The 18,357-nt window shown below is 41.5% G+C and overlaps 1 protein-coding gene across 34 annotated transcripts in view; it reads right to left on the reverse strand.

Annotated features, from left to right (window-relative positions):
* Positions 1-18,357, reverse strand: part of TOP2B (DNA topoisomerase II beta) — a 91,321-nt gene that overhangs the window by 63,336 nt on the left and 9,628 nt on the right. For 4 of the 34 annotated variants that reach the window (XM_084986602.1, XM_084986594.1, XM_084986592.1 and 1 more), the window contains exons 1-2: positions 4,531-4,794; positions 4,194-4,284 (exon numbers count right to left, since the gene is read on the reverse strand). The exons of 7 other annotated variants lie outside the window; for them this stretch is intronic. In XM_084986602.1, coding sequence (XP_084842728.1) covers positions 4,194-4,253 — 60 coding nt within the window. In that variant the 5' untranslated portion in view covers positions 4,254-4,284; positions 4,531-4,794. 34 annotated transcript variants of the gene reach the window in all.

The raw sequence follows: 18,357 nt of genomic DNA on the forward strand, positions 1-18,357 counted from the left end.
GAACAACAAAAACAACAACATAAGCCTGTTTAAATCCCACCTTTGCCTTAGCCATGTGTCTAATAGTTAATTACTTAATCTCCAACCCTCTGTTTCCTTCTTTGCAAATGGGAATAATTATAAAGATTTCTTCTTGAAAGCTGGATCCCATTTGTATTAAGATTTTTAAAAATACAAAAGAAAAATATAAAAATAAAAAATGTTTAAAAGAGGGTTTTTAAAAAACATACTTAGTAAAATGCAACTGTTGCTAACTACTGGTGAACACACCTACTTCTATTCAAAAAGGTTAGCAACAGTTCACAAAAATTGTTTCTAAATACTGCTCCAAGAATGTATCTAAAGAACACTGCTACTTAACCACTTGTCCTAATAATGAGGGAAGACTTCTCAGTAAGTTAGTATGTCAATTATCTAATTAGTAACAGTAACTGAGGTGGGATTATGTATCCAGCTCTTTGCCAAGACCTATAAAGGATACAAACAAGTAAAATAGATGGTCTCTGACTTCAGTTTATAATCTAATGGTTAAAAGTATCACACATGAAAGTTACATTAAAAGGAAAGACCTGATGTTTTATGCTCCCTAAGGGTAACAGAAAAGGATGAGTATAAACTGAAGGAAAAAAGTTAGGTGAGACTCTGAGCTAGTCTTGAAGAGAAATTAAGATTTAGACTGGTAAAGAAAAGAGAAAGAGATATTCCCGAGGGAAGATGAGCATGCAAAGTGAGAAAAACAAACATGATGTGCAGAGGACAGTAAAGAGGTAAATCTAACTAGGAGCACTGTAGGGAATAAATTTTAACTGGCACATAGCTTATGAAAGAACTGACTTGAAAAGTCTGGTTGAGTATTTTAGACTTGCCATTAATGAGCCAGTAAAGTTCTTAAACCAAATCTTTAAACAACACTAAATATACAGTGATGTTTCCTGAATTAGAAATATTCACAGTCAAAAACATATTTTATATTTCATTGAATGTTACTTAAAAAAAAAAAAACCTACAATGTGGAGTTCGCACTGTGGTACAGTAGCCATGAGAACGTGGGTTCGATCCCTGGCCTTGCTCAATAGGGTCTGGGATCCATTGTTACCGTGAGCTGTGGTGTAAATTGCAGATGCAGCTTGAATCCCACATTGGTGCGGCTGTGGTATAGGCCAGAAGCTGTAGCTACAATTAGACCCCTAGCCTGGGAACTTCCATATGCCAAAGGTGTAGCCTTAAAAACTAAAAAGCAAAACAAAAAAAAAAACAAAAACAAAAACAAACAAAACACACCTACAATGTTAGAGAGAAACACTGAAAATACTTAGGAATGAAGTGATGTATAATTGATATAATTGTTGGGTTTGCTTTGCTTCAAAATACTGAGAAGGGGGAAGGTAGGTGACCTTGAGTTGATAACTACTGAAGCCTGATGATAAAGGGTGGCTCATGATTTTATAAGCTTAATATTTTCCATTGAAATATTTGTTTTAATCTACCGAATTAGCGTAGTACTGGGAAAAGATCAATATTCACATAGCAATTAACTCTATTTTAACATTTCCACAAATTTATTTTTTGCAACCACTGAAACATGATAAAAAACTGACTCAAGAAAAATTATTGGGGTGTACAAATCAAAGCTTTACAAACTAAAAGTTAATTCAAGAAATTCTGCTTGCTTCAGAGAAGCCTTCATAGCTGCTGTCAGTTTTAACTCAAAATAGTTTTACCCAAGAACTTCTATTTTTCAGTTTTTAATTAAAAAAAAAACTTCAGATACACAAATCAAACACAAACCAAATATACGATTAAAAGAAGTTAATGTCCACCTTAAACCATTTTGCTTTGGGATTTCAGATACTGAAAAGTAAACTTTTGTGCAGTAATGATATTAACACTACATACTAGCACACATCCCAAAAGAAGTTAACACCAGCAACACATGGCATTACCACCCCCAGCCCCCTACAAAGAACAGTATCAGGGACTAATTACACCTTTTTTCTGTTACCCCTAAAAAAGGAAGCAATAATAACACATTTCAATAAAGAAGAGAATAGGTTGAGAAACAGATGACCTCTGCAACAAACCCCTGAACTCTTGCAAAGGAGTAATCTGCCTTCATTCTGGCTCAAAGATATTTTATGCAAAAGCAACTCTGTTCTTCTCAGTGTTCATTTCTTGAACTTCATCAATAAAAACAAACATTTAGGAAGCCTAGAACTATGCTATGAATATTATCTCATTTAGTTATCAAAGCAACTTTAACAAATGAAGAAACAAACTTATACAGGTTAGGCCCCTTTGTGCAAAGTCCTGATGACTATGCGTCAGACAGGATCTGAATCTACGTCTGCCATCAAAGTCCACACTCTTAAACACCTCTCTTGTACTGCTCCTCAAATAATTAAACTATAGTCTATGGTCAATGATGTATATTAAGGACACAAAAATATTCATATAATCTGACAAATGTAAAGCAAGCATCAAATCTTAAGACAGATTTATGGAGTGACTGTCTTTTTCATAAATTTCTAATTCAACAAGAGAATAAGTTATACATAAAAGATTAAGTGGTCTTTACTTATTTTACTATATTTCCCATAACAGTTTTATAATAAAAATATTGAATCAATAAGTCGATTTTAGTTTCAAATGAATTTTTCTGATACTGAATGAGACCCTCTAAGTTTCATGAAATTTCTTAGTAAATTAAGGGAAAATTTCCTATGGAGCTTGAATGAAAAAGTGGTCATTCAATCATCTTCAAAGTTAGGTGACAGTAAACTAAAATACTGCTATTAAATGGTAAAGCTAACCAATTCAATCTCGGAGCAAAATGTTTATACCATTACAGAGAATCAGAGGTCCTCAAACGAAACACTGATCAGGCCTCAACACTCCCAAACAGTGAATGAGACCCATCTGGCTAAGTTCATTTTCAGAAGTTGTTTGATTTCAGTAACAAGGCTAAAGGCCATCAATTTTAGAAAATGCTTCTTTTCCATTTATGCATGCCTCCTCCACCTCATGTTCACATGGACTGTTAACTTATTATCTGACATTTTATCCCTCCTGGCTCTAGTCTGTTCATACTACATTACTGAAATAACCTACAAAATTTGGCGAGATCCAACAATAAGAGTCTGGCGAGTTATTTTGCAAAGCATCTTGGCATACAAACATGAACAGTTAAAATATTTTTGTTATCAGTAACATGCTTGTTACAAAGAATACTTGCCAATACAGCAGAACTGCTACTCGACTCACCTAAAGCTCATCCAAACAAAGAGAAAAATGAAGAACTTAATAAAAAATGCCAATTTGAAAGTTTACCTAGGTGTTTTGAAAAAGCGAAGGTCCATTGAAAGTCCCTGAGAAACGCAACGCGTTTTATTTTTCTCCTGGATACCTAGTCAGTTGGCTGAGCTGGACTTTCCGTGCGTGTAGGAAATGACCCTGGTCTGAACTCTATGCTGAGCAAGTGAAATGCGGGTGAATTATCGATCCGCCGTGGGAATCAGACCTCTCTAGGTCTTCCCTCCTCTACTACTTCCTGGCAGGAAGTGAGCGCCAAAACCCTTTAACTCCTGAACAAATGACTTTGGTCGCCAATCCAACAATCTCCATTCAGCCCCCACCCGGTTTCACCTGCGATGCTGACGCAGGTGAGCCCTTCTTGGAATAATCCCACTGTGACAGATGGACGATCTACAGTATATCAACTGCTGTGAAAGGGCCACCCCGAATGCACCGTCGACTAAGACTCTCCGAACCGCAGTGAAAAAACTGCTGTAGCCGAATTCCCCACCAAATCCATTCTTCTTTTGAGAGATCAGAGCGTCAGGAATGGTTGCATTTGCAACACATATGCGCGCGCCCCTCTCCCCGGGATTATTTTAGGGCACATTGGAGAAAGTGCTGACCCACACGGACACACACGCATTACTGCCATCGGATCACCTCAGGTGCCTGCCCTGGAAAGATGAGGCGGGGCGCCTGTCCTGTCCCTGGCTGGTCCCCCAAAGTTTCAAGTGCACAGGACACTCCCGAATCCCGAGCCTCCGGAGGCAGAGAAGAAAGAAGGGCGGGAGCTGAGGTTCTGCAGCGGGAGCCCCGACCGGCCCAGCTCAGGACCGGACTTCCCCGCCCCCGCCCGGGAACAATGCCGCGCCCCGACCCCCGCGCCGCCCGCCACTCACCACCCAAGTCAGCGCCGCGTCGCCGCCGACTCCCGCGCCTCCGCCGCCCGCCTTGGCCATGGCGCCCGCTCCCGGGCCGAAGCCGCGCCGCCTCCCGCGCTGCCGCTCCGCACCACCGCCCGGCCGCCGAGCCCTAGCGGCGCCGCCCCCCGCGCCCCATCGCCGAGGCCCGGGCGCTCGCCTAGCTGAGCCCGCCGAGGAGGCCGCGCCGCTCGCAGCCCTCAAACTCGAGGCGCGCGGCCGCGCCGCCCGGGCCTAGCGCGGCCGCCCAGGCGGAGGCGCGCGAGCAGGAAGCGGGCGGCAGCGGCGGCAGCTGGGCGGCGGCGCGGCCTCCTGCCCGGGGCCCGAGCGCAGGCGGCGAGCGGCCGGCAACCCGGCGTCCGGACGTGGCGAGAACGAGGAGGCGCCCGGTCCTTCCTCAGGATCCTCGAAGGCCGCCGCCCGGGGAGCAGGAGCGGGTGGCCGCTGCCACAGAAGGCGCCTGCGTCGGCGGATCGGCAGCCCGACTTCCTCACACACAGTCGCCGAGAGGGACAATGAGCAGATCCGCCGCTGCCGCGGTCGCCTCCCTCTCGTCCGGCATAACACCGCACACACTCTCACTTGGGGGAGGGCTGGGGGGCCGCGGGAGGGAGGGCGCGGCGGCCGGCTGTCAGTCACGCCGCAGCGTCCAATAGGAGCCCTGTTGGCCAACCTGCCGACCAATCACAAAATTCTATGCCCCCGGAGGGGCGGCACCCAAGGGCACACGTCATTGCGGGTAGCAACCGAAGGGAAGACTTGAGGCTTTTTTGTTTGTGTGTGTGGCCATTTGAAGGGAGAGCAGGGGCTGCTGTCAAGGGTCGTTGGAGGGCGGCAAAGGGAAGGGGTCGAATTGGTCTTTGGTTGTCTTTAATCCTTCAAGCGTGCCTTTGAAGATCTGCTGGCGAAGCCAAGGAGCTTCTTTGCCTGGGGCCGCGGGGGCGGGAGGGGGGGCGGGGGCAGGAAGGAGCCGGAGGCCGTCCCGAAGGGGAAAGTATTTTTAAAGAGCGGTTGTAAACCACAGGCAGCACGTTGCAGATCGCTGGTGCAAGGAGGGCCGATGACCTCCGCTCCCCAAGGCCCCGGGTGGACGCTGCTGTAAAAGAATTCTTGCTCAGACCTTCCCCTCCTCCATCTCTTTTCTCCCTGTCCTTCCCTTACCTCAAAAGAAAACTGGTTTAGTTTCAAGAAAACTGCTTTTAAAGAACTTAAATGGTAACAGAGGCACGGAGAACGTTCTCAGGAAAGAATGCCAGGTGGGTTGAAGGTTCTATGCTACCCTTTGATGACCTTCTCTCTCCTCTGAACAATGCAGAGATGTCACTGTCACGTCTCATTCTCTTCTGTCCAGAACTGTGCCCGCTGCCTCTAAGCGCTCTAATTTTTTAATTTTCAAATGCACACTAAGGAATGATTTCGTGCACATTGAAGCTTTCTAAGAAAGAAATTACCCACACAGCCTCACCATAGTCTGGCAGACGGAAGATGGCTTTACTTTGCCCTGCTTTTCTATGTAACTCCATCGTGTGCCAGGCTCTGCCATGGGCTCGAGACAGTAACGGGTCCCCTAATTTCAAGCCATTTATACCGTGGCTCATGAAACAGACTAAAGGGGAGTTAACTGTCACCAAAATGAGTACTTGAGGGCATGAAGTGCCACCAAATACTTGTGACAAGAGAGTTTTTAAGATGAAAACTTTATTGCTGCCTTATGAAAAGGTGTTTTTGTGAACTTCCAACTGTGCATTTCCTCTCGAGGGAAAACAAAAAATGGCTCAGGTCACATCTTTCAACTGACTTCTGAGTCCAAGAGGTGGGGAACTCTGAAACATGGAAATAATTTAAACACAGTTTTTCTTAATTAGCTCTCTAGTGGCCATGTAATTTTGGCATATTTGGGACTTTAGTTCAGAACAGTGAAGCCTTTCTTTACCTTGAAGTGCCAGCTTGTGAATCACAGACCAAGGGCTACTCCAGGCTCTGAACCTGTTCAAATAAGTATCTGGGCCTTGTTATTTAACTTCACGTGCCTCTGTTTGGACCTCCTTAAATGGAGGGTTTTATTCTTGTACTTACTGTGACTTTACATCTTCACAGTACATATCTATTCTACAAGTTTGAAAAGGGGTAAATAATTTTGAATCCCACCAAGTTTTTAAAGATTATGCATAAAATAGAAGCCAAGCTATAAAATATGTACCCATCTTTTTTAGTGGTTTTTTTTTTTTTTTTTTTTTTTTGTCTTTTGTCTTTTTGTTGTTGTTGCTATTTCTTGGGCCGCTCCCGCGGCACATGGAGGTTCCCAGGCTAGGGGTTGAATCGGAGATGTAGCCACCGGCCTACACCAGAGCCACAGCAACGCCAGATCTGACCCGCGTCTGCAACCTACACCACAGCTCGCGGCAACGCCGGATCGTTAACCCACTGAGCAAGGGCAGGGACCGAACCCGCAACCTCATGGTTCCTAGTCGGATTCGTTAACCACTGCGCCACGACGGGAACTCCTGTACCCATCTTTTTTAAACTTCAGTTTTCAAAGCTTTTCAGCCTCAGCTTTTGAAATGAATAAAACCCTATATTCAAAAGTCAGATGAGTGAATTAATTGAAATTCATGCCCATCTTTTCACTTGCCCCAAAGTTGAGGCATTGAGTCCTTTAGCTTTCTAAGCATGAAGATCATCTAGTAAATGTAACTCAGTTTATTCTTATAAAAACACTGACTTACCTCAAACAATAAAGGAGTTGTTCAATATAAATGCAAATCAACAGTTTAAAGCAGAGATTCGTGATGAATAGAAGACACCTAGACAAGTATCTCAGCTCCTGAAGACACCTTGACCTGTTTAACCTCTTGCAGCAGACTTAACAAATATTTATGATAAAAGTGATTGTATCCAACTTCAGTGGAACTTTTCCCTTCTGGGGTTTTGTCCAATAATTTTCATTTACACAATAATTATACTAATAACTGCTGCATTAAAAAGCTCCTATGTCAAGTTTTATCTCATTTGGAATAAACACATGAATAAAGTAATATTCCATTTAAAGACTAAATTTCCACCCCATAGCAAGCACTAGCCAAAGTGAAAAATAGTTGAAATCAAAGTCAATTCCATTAACTGTAAAAAATAAAAGCCTTTATTTAAGCAAACTTTCTGAATAGCTCCCATGGGAGCTTATCCTAATTACTTTAGAATTTTTATTCTTAGACCTTATGTTTCCCTATTATAGAAATAAAAAAATTATTAAATGCCTACTATGTGTTAGGTATTTAGCAGGACTTAAGAATTCAAAAGGAGATGAGGATGTCTCTGCCTTGAGTTTGCACCCTGTATAATATAGTTTCAAGCTAATCTTTTAAGTCAAAAGCAATTTATATGTATTCATTTGCTATTTAATAACCGGTGAGTCACATCTATCATTGCACTTATACACAGCAGGTAGTTTAATCAATAGATAAGAAGATAGTAACTCAAAACTATACATTTAAATAGCTGGCAAAGTTTCAACAGAGTTGCCTCTTAAATCATGTCTTGTTCCAACATTGAGATTCATCTTTAACCCAGTGAACATTTAAAGAAGTTAATATTTGAATTTAAAATTCCATTTCTGCAATTTTACCTCTCCTTTTCTCTCACTGTGTTAGTTTTTATGGATCATTAATATATACAAAGATGCTAGGCAAAAAAAAAAAAAAAATAGAAAATATTCAGTAAATTCAATAAACGTTTTCCCAGATAATGACTATTAAGTGTTTTCAATGTAAATTACTTTGGTTATATCTCTTTGTGAAGTGAATGTTCAAGTTACGCAAGAAAGTTACCATCATGTAGCCGTTTGAGTTTCAGCATTTCTGTAGTAAACATCATAATAGATTATTAACTGATTATTTTGGGGGGGTTCCACCTGCAGCATGTGCAAGTTCCCAGGCCAGGGAACAAACCTGCACTTCAACAGTGACCTGAGCCATGGCAGTGACACCAGATCCTTAACCTGCTGTGCCACCAGGCAACTCTTTAACTCTAATTTTTGAGACTGCCCAGTTGCTACAAATATAAGTATATTTTTACTTATAAAAAATACTTAAGGAGTTCTCTGGTGGTGCAGCAGGTTAAGGATCCGGCATTGTCACTGCTGTGGCGAGGGTTCAATCCCTGGCTAGGAACTTCCGCATATCACAGGCACAGCTAAAATAAAATAAAACGCTATAACAAGTTTTAGGGGGGGGAAAGATGCTTAAGCACTAAAGGTAACAGATGTTTATTAATGGCTGAAGACATCAATGACTAAGTATCTTCACCACTGGAAAGACAGATAAAGGCTAAGTCTTCGATTTCTACCTGTATTAACTATGGGGTGTTCATTTTATTTGACTTTTGGTTTGGAGGAGTTTTTGATTGGTATTGCCCAAGAAAGCTATGCTGATCCTTGGGTGATATCTCTAATTACTTGGACAGACAGAATGGACAGTTTCCCTTATTTTAGATGAAACAGACCAGACCTCTTCACTACTCTACTAAATTACATACTAAGGAAAATGTAATAAGCATGCGTTTAGCATATCCTTTAGTTAAAAGGCTGCTATTAGGCTTTGAAAGGGCATAACATTAGGTTTGGACTTTCAAAGAAGCATTTCTCCTAAGAAAACCCCACTTTGGGGCACATGAGATGCCATCATTCACCTAACCTTCACCAAGAGAATCTGATATGACCCTAGTATGTGTGTTCTGGTTTTTGAAGTCTCTGGTTGCTCAGTGTCATTGAATTTGATGATTCAGTAATGTTGTGAGATACAGACCTAAATAAGACAGCAGTGCTTTCCTAACTCAACTGTTTGCATTTCAAAAGAGCTGGGAACAATAAAGCTACAATTAGCAAGTTGTTCTCATTCTGTAGTATATTTTTCTTTTTATGGCTGCACCTGCGGTCTATGAAAGTTCCCCAGCTAGGGGTCGAATTGGAGCTGCAGCTGCTGGCCTACACCACAGCCATGGAAAGTGGCCCCCACAGCCACTGAGGGAGGCCAGGGATCAAACCTGCATCCTCATGAAAACTATGTCAGGTTCTTAACCCACTGAGCCGCAAGAGAAACTCCTGTAGTATACTTTAAAATGTAGTGGGGTGTGTGTATCTTTTTCCAATTATTGTTTTGTCTGGATACATTTCCAGGGGTGGGATTGCTGGACCATATGCTAATTCTATTTTTTAGTTTTCTGAGGAAACTCCATATTATTTTCCAAAGATACATGTACTCCTATGTTCAGAACAGCACTATTCACAATGGCCAAGACAAAGAAACGACCTAAATGTCTATCATCAGAGGAATAAATTAAGAAGATGTGGTACATACATAAATACAATGGAATACTACTCAGCCATAAAAAACAATGAAATCATGCCTTACAGCAACAAGGATGTAACTCAAACCCTATGATACCACTTATATGGGGAATCTAAAATATGGCACAAATGAACCTATCTATAGACACAGAAAACAGACTTGTAGTTGCCAAGGGAGGGGGAGTGGTGCAAAGGAAGAATGGACTGGGTTTGGGGTTAGCAGATGCAATCTATTATATTTAGAAAGGAGGAACAACAAAGTCCTGCAGTATAGCACAGGGAACTATAGCCAATCTCCTGGGATAGACCATGATGGAAAATATATACGGCTGAGTCCCTTTGCTGTACAGCAGAAATGGGCACATTGTAAAATCAACTATAGGAGTTCTTGTCATGACTCAGTGGAAGTGAATCTGACTAGTATCCATGAGGAAGCAGGTTCAACCCCTGGCCTCGCTAAGTGGATTAAGGGTCCAGCATTGCCAAGAGCTGTGGTGTAGGCTGCAGATGTGGCTCAGATCTGGCATTGCTGTGGCTGTGGTATAGGCCAGCAGCTACAGCTCTGATTCGACCCCTAACCTGGGAACCTCCACATGCCACAGGTGTGGGCCTTTCGAAAACACACAAAAAAAAAGGCACACACAAAAAAGTAAAATCAACTATATAAAATTTTTTTTCTTTTTTTTATGGCTGCACCTGCAGCACATGGAGGTTCCTTGGCAGAGACTGACACCTATGCCACGCCTGCAGCAACTCCAGATCCTTTAACCTACTGCCCCTGGCCCAGGATCGTACCCTCATCTCTGCAGTGACCTAAGCCACTGCAGTGAGAAACTTAACCCACTGTGCCACAGTAAAAATTTATATTTTAATTAAAAAAAATTTTTAAAGTAATATTGATGGGGCAGAGGACTGTGATGGGGAGAATCAGGGCAGGAAGTATGAAAAATATGTGCCAGAAGAAGTACCAAAAGAATCTATACTTGGAAAGCCTTCAAGTCAGAAGGGTTTCTGGAACAGAGCAAAATTTTATCTGTAGGTTACCTAAGGTGATAATTAAAAATCAGAACTTTGAAAACATACTATCTTTTAGTGTGCAAATTAGCAAACAGCAACTGTTCCCTATTTCCAACACAGTTGAAGTATAAATATCTTATATAGGAGTTCTCATTGTGGCTCAGAAGCTTACGAACACGACTAGTATCCATGAAGATGCAGGTTTGATCCCCAGCCTCGATCAGTGGGTTCAGGATCTGGAGTTGTTGCAAGCTGAGGTTTAAGTTGCAGCTGCAGCTTGGATCTGGTGTCACCATGGCTGTGGCATAAGCCTGCAACAGCAGCTCTAATTAGACCTCTAGCCCAGGAACTTTCATATGCCAAGAGGTGCAGCTGTAAAAAGAAAAAAAAAAAAAAAAAAGAGAAAAAAACGGTTAAAGCTTGTTCTTCTTTAGGAATGAAAAACAGAATAGCACAGAGGAGGGAAGGAGAGATTACATACCAGAAGAAAGAACTGGGGTAGGTATAGAGAAGAGAGATAACCTGCCTGGAGAAAGTAAACCATTCTGTCTATGGAAGTAGATCAGCTTCCACTTCCCAGCCAAAGCTTCCACTTCATTTGGTGAGGAAAGAAAACCCCATTGATCGAGAACCCAGCTATCTGTTTAGTACTGTGCTGGGCAGGGGCTTTCACACAATTATTAACTTAATTAACTTTCAACAACCCTAAGAGAGATTTTACCATGCTTATTTCACAGTCAAGGAAATTAAGTGTCATAGAAAATCAGAGAGCAGAGTTAAGTGGTAGAGCTGAAATTCAAACCCAAGTCTCTCTTCCTCCAAACCACACCCTTCTGTCAGGCTGCCAAGTTGGCTAACATACTTGGCAATATAGCATATTTGGCAATGTGTTAGGAAGTTGGCAATAGTGCTGAATAATTCTGGCCCTCAGTAAAACCCTTTTGGTTGTTACATTTTATTGCTGACCTATGGTGACAAGCATCCACGCTTTGTATGACTGCTTAGAACTTCTCTTTGAAACTAGCCTGAATCTGCTTTATCCTACCTTGTTACAAAATTAGTTGCTTTTGAGAGTCCAAAGGATCAAAGACTACCTGAGGTCCAAGATCCTGTGGGTCCTAGGACATCTCTCCATCTGTATGATTTTACTTATTTTTTGGGCCTCACCCATGGTGTGCAGAAGTTCCCAGACCAGGGATCGAACCTGTGCCACAGCAGCAACCCAAGCCACTGTAGTGATACTGCCATATCCTCAACCCTCTATGTCACAGCAGAATTCCATCTATATGATTTTATTCCTTATAATATAAATCCAGTCTTACAATTATAGAAGACACTCAAATTGCTAACTTTGAATTGAGGAGGGAAAATACAGAAGTACCATGGGCTTAGACCCCTGGATTCACATTTTGGACAACTTCAAATTCACAGAAAAAGATACTTAAAGCAGCATAAAAAATTCTTGAAGTGTTCAGTCATACGAGGAAGATGTTTGTGGACACTCCATCTATTATAGAATTATTTGCCTTTTTAAATCTATTTTTATGTAACATATTTTTTCATCTTCCATTCCAGCATTTTGCAAATAATGTTTCTCAGTATACTAGCTCCTTGAGGTACAAATAGGTATTTTGGAAATTATAAATTTATGAAACCATGCACATTATTGTCTAGTGCCCATGCATAAGAAATTCATAAATACATTAGCATTTTATGCCTCTGAGCAACCCTGCAGTGAACAAGTCAAATTTATTTAGCCTTGAAACTATTTGTAGGAATATCTATTAACATTGTTGAACTTTTAATGAAGAGACTTTGGGAAATGCTGCCACTTTTTATATTATTTCTGTTACTACATGTTTGTTTTGCAAGTTTAGAAAGTATTGATAAATGTAAAACAAACAACAATATGACCCTACAATTACATCACTCAGTTACTACTAACAATTTGGTGATTATCATTCCACTCCTTTTGTAAATGCTCAAAAACATACTTTAAAAAAAGGGGATGGGGGAGTTCCCGTCGTGGCGCAGTGGTTAACGAATCCGACTAGGAACCATGAGGATGCGGGTTCCAGTCCCTGCCCTTGCTCAGTGGGTTAAGGATCCGGAGTTGCCATGAGCTGTGGTGTAGGTTGCAGACACGGCTCGGATCCCGCGTTGCTGTGGCTCTGGCGTAGGCCGGTGGCTATAGCTCCGATTGGACTCCTAGCCTGGGAACCTCCATATGCCAAGCGAGCGGCCCAAGAAATAGCAAAAAGACAAAAAAAATTAAAAAAAAATAAAATAAACATTATTCTAAAAAAAAGGGGGGGGATGGGGGACAGTAGGTGCTAATGAATTATTTAAAATTTTAAAATGAGTTCCATCCCATCAACTGGCTAAATTTAAAATCCCAACTGTTGTTGAGGATGTGGAGCAATAGAAGCTCTCAAATATTGCTGGTGGTATATAGCTTAGTAAAACCATTTTGGAAAACTGTTTAGTAGTATCTAGTAAAGCTAAAACATTTATGTATTAACATGAACCAAAATTCTACTCCTAGGTATAAATATAAATACATACTTCTATGGACCAAAAACATGTACAGGAATGTACACAACAATGCTATTTGCAGTGGCCCCAAATTAGAAAATCCTCCAGTCAGTCAGTGGTGGAATGGATGTGTCCTGTGCACACATAACAACATATGGTCAGCAGTGACAATGAGAAATCACCGTTCCACCTACAGTGTATGAGTTTCACACATGGAATGTTAAGCTAAAGAAGTCAAACAGCAAAGAATACATGAAGTATGATGCCCCTTATATACAACTTAGACATAAGCAATACTAATCTATGATGTGGAGTTCCCGTCGTGGCGCAGTGGTTAATGAATCCGACTAGGAACCATGAGGATGCGGGTTCCAGTCCCTGCCCTTGCTCAGTGGGTTAAGGATCCGGCGTTGCCGTGAGCTGTGGTGTAGGTTGCAGACACGGCTCGGATCCCGCGTTGCTGTGGCTCTGGCGTAGGCCGGTGGCTACAGCTCCGATTCGACCCCTAGCCTGGGAACGTCCATATGCCGCAGGAGCGCCCAAGAAATAGCAAAAAGACCAAAAAAAAAAAAAAAAAAAAAAAAAAAAAAAAAAAAACTATGATGTTAGAAGTCAGGATGTGGTTACCTGTGGGAGGATTCTAGGAGCTGGTAATTTCTATTTTTTGAACTAGGTGGTGAACACATGATTATGTTCATTTTGAAAATTCATCCAGCTGTACACATTTGAATTTTATACTTTTCCTTTTCAAATTTATAATTGATTTACAATGTTGTCAATTTCTGCCATACAGCAAAGTGACCCAAGTTATACATATATATACATTCTTTTTCTCGCATTATCCTCCATCATGTTCCTCACAAGTGACTAGATATAGTTCCCTGTGCTACACAGCAGGATCTCATGGCTTATCCATTCCAAAGGCAATAGTTTGCAACTACTGACCCCAAACTCCCAGTCCATCCCACTCCCCTCCACCCAACCCCACCCCTGGCAACCACAAGTCTGTTCTCCAAGTCCATGAGTTTGTTTCTTTTCTGTAGAGAGGTTCAATTTGTGCCATTTATTAGATTCCAGATATAAGTGATATTATATGGTATTTGTCTTCCTCTGTCTGACTGACTTCACTTAGTGTGAGAGTCTCTAGTTCCACCTATGTTGCTGCAAATGGCATTATTTTGTTCTTCTTATGGCTGAGTAGTATTCCATTGTGTATATATACTACATCTTCTTAATCCATTCAACTGTCAATGGACATTTAGGTTTTTTCCATGTCTTAACTACTGTGCTACTGTGAATAGTGCTACTATTCATAGGGGTGCATGTATCTTTTTCAATGAAAGTTTTGTCTGGATATATGCCCAGGAGTGGGATTGCTGGGTCACATGGTAGTTCCGTATTTTGTTTTCTGAGGTACCTCCACACTGTTTTCCATAGCAGTTGCACCAATTTACATTTCCACCAACAGTGTGTGTGTGTGGGGGGGGTCCCCTCTTTTCCACACCCTCTCCAACATTTGTTATTTGTAGACTTACTAATGATGGCCATTCTGACCCGTGTGAAGCAGTACCTTATTGTTCTAAATGAACATTAGACTTTAATTAAAACATTAAATTTAGAAATGCTGTTACCTCTGACACTTGATAGAAAGAAGGATGAGAGGGTGTGGAAAGACAGGCTCACTGATGCCATCTGAGCTGATGACTAATTTAGATGATTTATATTCTGAATATGAAGTGGTAGGAACACCCTTACCAATTTATTTCATGTATGTTTTCCTTTTTATGTGTGCCCAGAAAGTGATGTTTAAGATTAGACAGTTCTTTTAATAAGCCCACAAAAATGCCTTGTGTGATAAAAAATGATTCCACATCTGAAGTTCTACAATATCATGAATGCCACAATATCACGAATTCTTTTAATGACCATATTCACCTGCATATCTTCATTTCCTAAACCCCTCAGTTTTCAAGATAGAAATAAAAAATTATCCTAATAAACAATCATTATAACTTTTTTTTAGGGCCACACCCAAGACATATGGAAGTTCCCAGGCTAGGGGTCAAATTGGAGCTACAGCTGCCTGCCTATGCCACAGCAACGCAGGATCAAGCCACATCTGTGACCTACACCAGAGCTCATGGCAATGCTGTATCCTTAACCCACTGAGCAAAGCTAGGGATCAACCCAATCCTCATGGATACCAACCTGGTTCATTAACCGCTGAGCCATGAAGGGAACTCCCTCATAACTTTTTTATGGGCACTTATTCTATATTGGCACTATGCTAACATTTTGCTTTCATCGTCTAGTTTAATTCTTAAAAGGAACAGTATGAATTAGAAATTTGTTTTCAAAATTATAAAGGTAATACCTTCTGGTTGTAAAAACCACATTCAGAAAAAAAAAATGCAAACACTCTGTAACATGTCTTTTCCCCATAGACATCACTAACAAGCTGATGTGACCTTCCAGATCTTTTATATGTCTGTGGAAACACACACATGTACACAGAAGAGAAGTAGTAATTAATGGAATCATATTGAAACTATGGTCCCTGGGAGTCACTTTACTTAGCGTCCCGTGGAAACCCTTCTCTGTCTGTGCAAAGACTTTTCTCATTCTTTTAATGACTGCACTCATTATTTAACCATTTCACTATAAACAGGTTCCCCAACCAGGAGCAATATTGACTTTTCAGACTGGATGATTCAAGACCTGTCCTACGTATTGTGAGATGTTTACCAGCATTCCTGGCCTCAACCCACTAGAAGCCAGCAGCAAACCACCTCTTCCCTCCCCACCCACTCACCCCTCACTGTGACAAACAAAAACATCTCCGGACATTTCGTCCTCTGGGAGACAAAACCCTCCCCTCCCACCACCCATCAGAACCACTGGTATAGAAGGATATTTATGTAGTTATTTTCAACAATGTGAAAGGGATTTGATGAACATCTTGGTATTATTTATTATAAGCCACTTTTTACAGATGAGAAAACGGAAGCTGGGAAGGTTCATCTCCCACGACTCTAAGTAGTTGAGGTAACATAGGAGCCCAGTTCTGTTCCTGTCTCAAGAGTCTGTGATTTTAATCTTTTCAATTCTATTATAATTTGACGATCCGGAGGTTGTTCTAGAAGCCACGCTAAAGGAGACAGTCTGAGCAGTGAACATTACTATGTGCTGAGAGTAAAATAAAGATCAAAGCGAACTGAGCTCTGACAAACATCCTTCAGCATCTTCTGACAAAACCAGGTGTAAGTTTTTTTCAGTTTTCTGAAGTTGCCCATCGCAAAACAAGTCATTTCTAAATCAGTATTTAAACGAAGTGGAAACCTTTATGAATTTTGAAAACAGATAGGCACCGTAGTATTACCATAGCTATTATATTCAACCGTGATGAAGTGCCCTGAAAGCAAGCCTAGTTTATATTGGTAGCAGGTGTAAGGTCAGGATGTTAGACCTGTCAGCAGCAGTCAGTATGGATGTGCAGCAAGTTCCCACTGCAGCCGGTAGCACATGCTAGTCTCCAGTGCTGGGCAGACACCCTGGACTCTGAGCAATTGAGAACAAGGCCAATCAAGCAGCAGAGGAAGAGTGCAATAAATTCAAACTTAATCTAACTGTTGATACTGATTATGTACCTGGTACCACAAATTTTATTCTATTTTATTTTTGCTTTTTAGGGCTGCATGGAGGTTCCCAGGCTAGGGTTCTAATCCGAGCTATAGCTGCTGACCTACGCCGCAGCCACATGGGGGATCCAAGCCACGTCTGCAACCTACACCACAGCTCACAGCAACGCGGGATTGCCAACCCAATGAGTGAGGCCGGGGATCAAACTCAAAACCTCATGGTTCCTAGTCAGATTCGTTTCCACTGCACCATAATGGGAACTCCGGTACCACAAATTTTAAATCAGCTGTTACCTCATTCCACCCCTCAAATATTTAAGCACTTCCTATGTCATGTGGGGCACCAGGTGCTACAGATAAGGAGTAAACCAGAGGTGTAAAGTGTGCCTCTGCGAAAGCATGTGAAAGACAGTAAATCACCAGCTGCTTAAATAACTGATCAGTGAGGAGAAATGTAATGAGGTAGGGGATGGGAGAGGCTTTCTGCAAAAACACATTGAGCTCTGAGGATGGAATGTGAATTCATATTCAGGACAGGCCATGGCAGGTGTGTAACTTTGGGCAGTATGGCTCACAATGTAGCTCAGGAAGTGAAGAGAGGACCACTATTGCCAGGGATAGATAAATCAAGACATGGAGGTCCTATTACAGATTTCTGTCTTTGCCCCTAAAAAGTCCATGGTAAAACCTATGGACGTTTCCTAAGGAGTTTCCTCGTCTTTTTGCTCTAATATTATTACTGCTATCTTACTCTTACAGAAAAGGAAATCAAGAGACCAGTTCTTAGAGATTAGACCAACTTGCCCACTGCCACATACTCTTTCACTACTAGAAAAAGAAGATCAAGTGGGGCAGGGTAATTGCTGTTTCCCTCTTATTAACAAGAAATGGCTCAAACTGGCGTAATCACACTATGGAGAACAGTGTTGAGGTTCCTCAAAAAGACTAAAATTGTAGTTGCCATATGATCCAGCAATCCCACTCCTCAGCATAGATCCAGAGGAAACCATAACTTGAAAAGATACATGTACCCCAATGTTCACGTACCCAATGTTCACTGCAGCATTATTCATCACCGCCAAGACATAGAAGCAACCTAATGTCCATGAACAAAGGAAGGGTACACATATACAAGTGGAATTACTACTCAGCCATAAAAAAAGAACGAAATGCCATTTGCTGCAGCATGGGTGGGCCTAGAGATCATCATACTAAGTGCAGTCAGAGAAAGATACCATACATCACTTATATGCAGAAGCGAAAATAATACAGAAGAACATATTTCTAAAACAAAAACAAACTCACAGATATTAAAACCCAACTTAGGGTTATCACAGGAGAAACCATGGAGGGGAGGGAAGAAGTACGAGGATGGAATAACATAGACACACGGCTGTATAAAATAGGTAAGTAACAAGGACCAGCTGTATAGCACAGGGAAATCCACTCGAATAGCTTGTAATAATCCACATGGGAAACAAGAACAGATCTATGTATACGTATTACTGAGTCTCTCTGCTGCACACCTGAAACTAATACAACGTTGGCAATCAACTGTACACCAATAACATTTATAAACAAACAGAAAACAAGCAATGGCTCCTTCATAGGA

Source organism: Sus scrofa, chromosome 13 (genome assembly GCF_054392235.1).
Source record: "Sus scrofa isolate SSC_HxYL_T2T_F1_AM1 chromosome 13, Sscrofa_HxYL_maternal_Yorkshire_Landrace_v2.0, whole genome shotgun sequence".
In the NCBI taxonomy this organism is placed as follows: Eukaryota; Metazoa; Chordata; class Mammalia; order Artiodactyla; family Suidae; genus Sus; species Sus scrofa.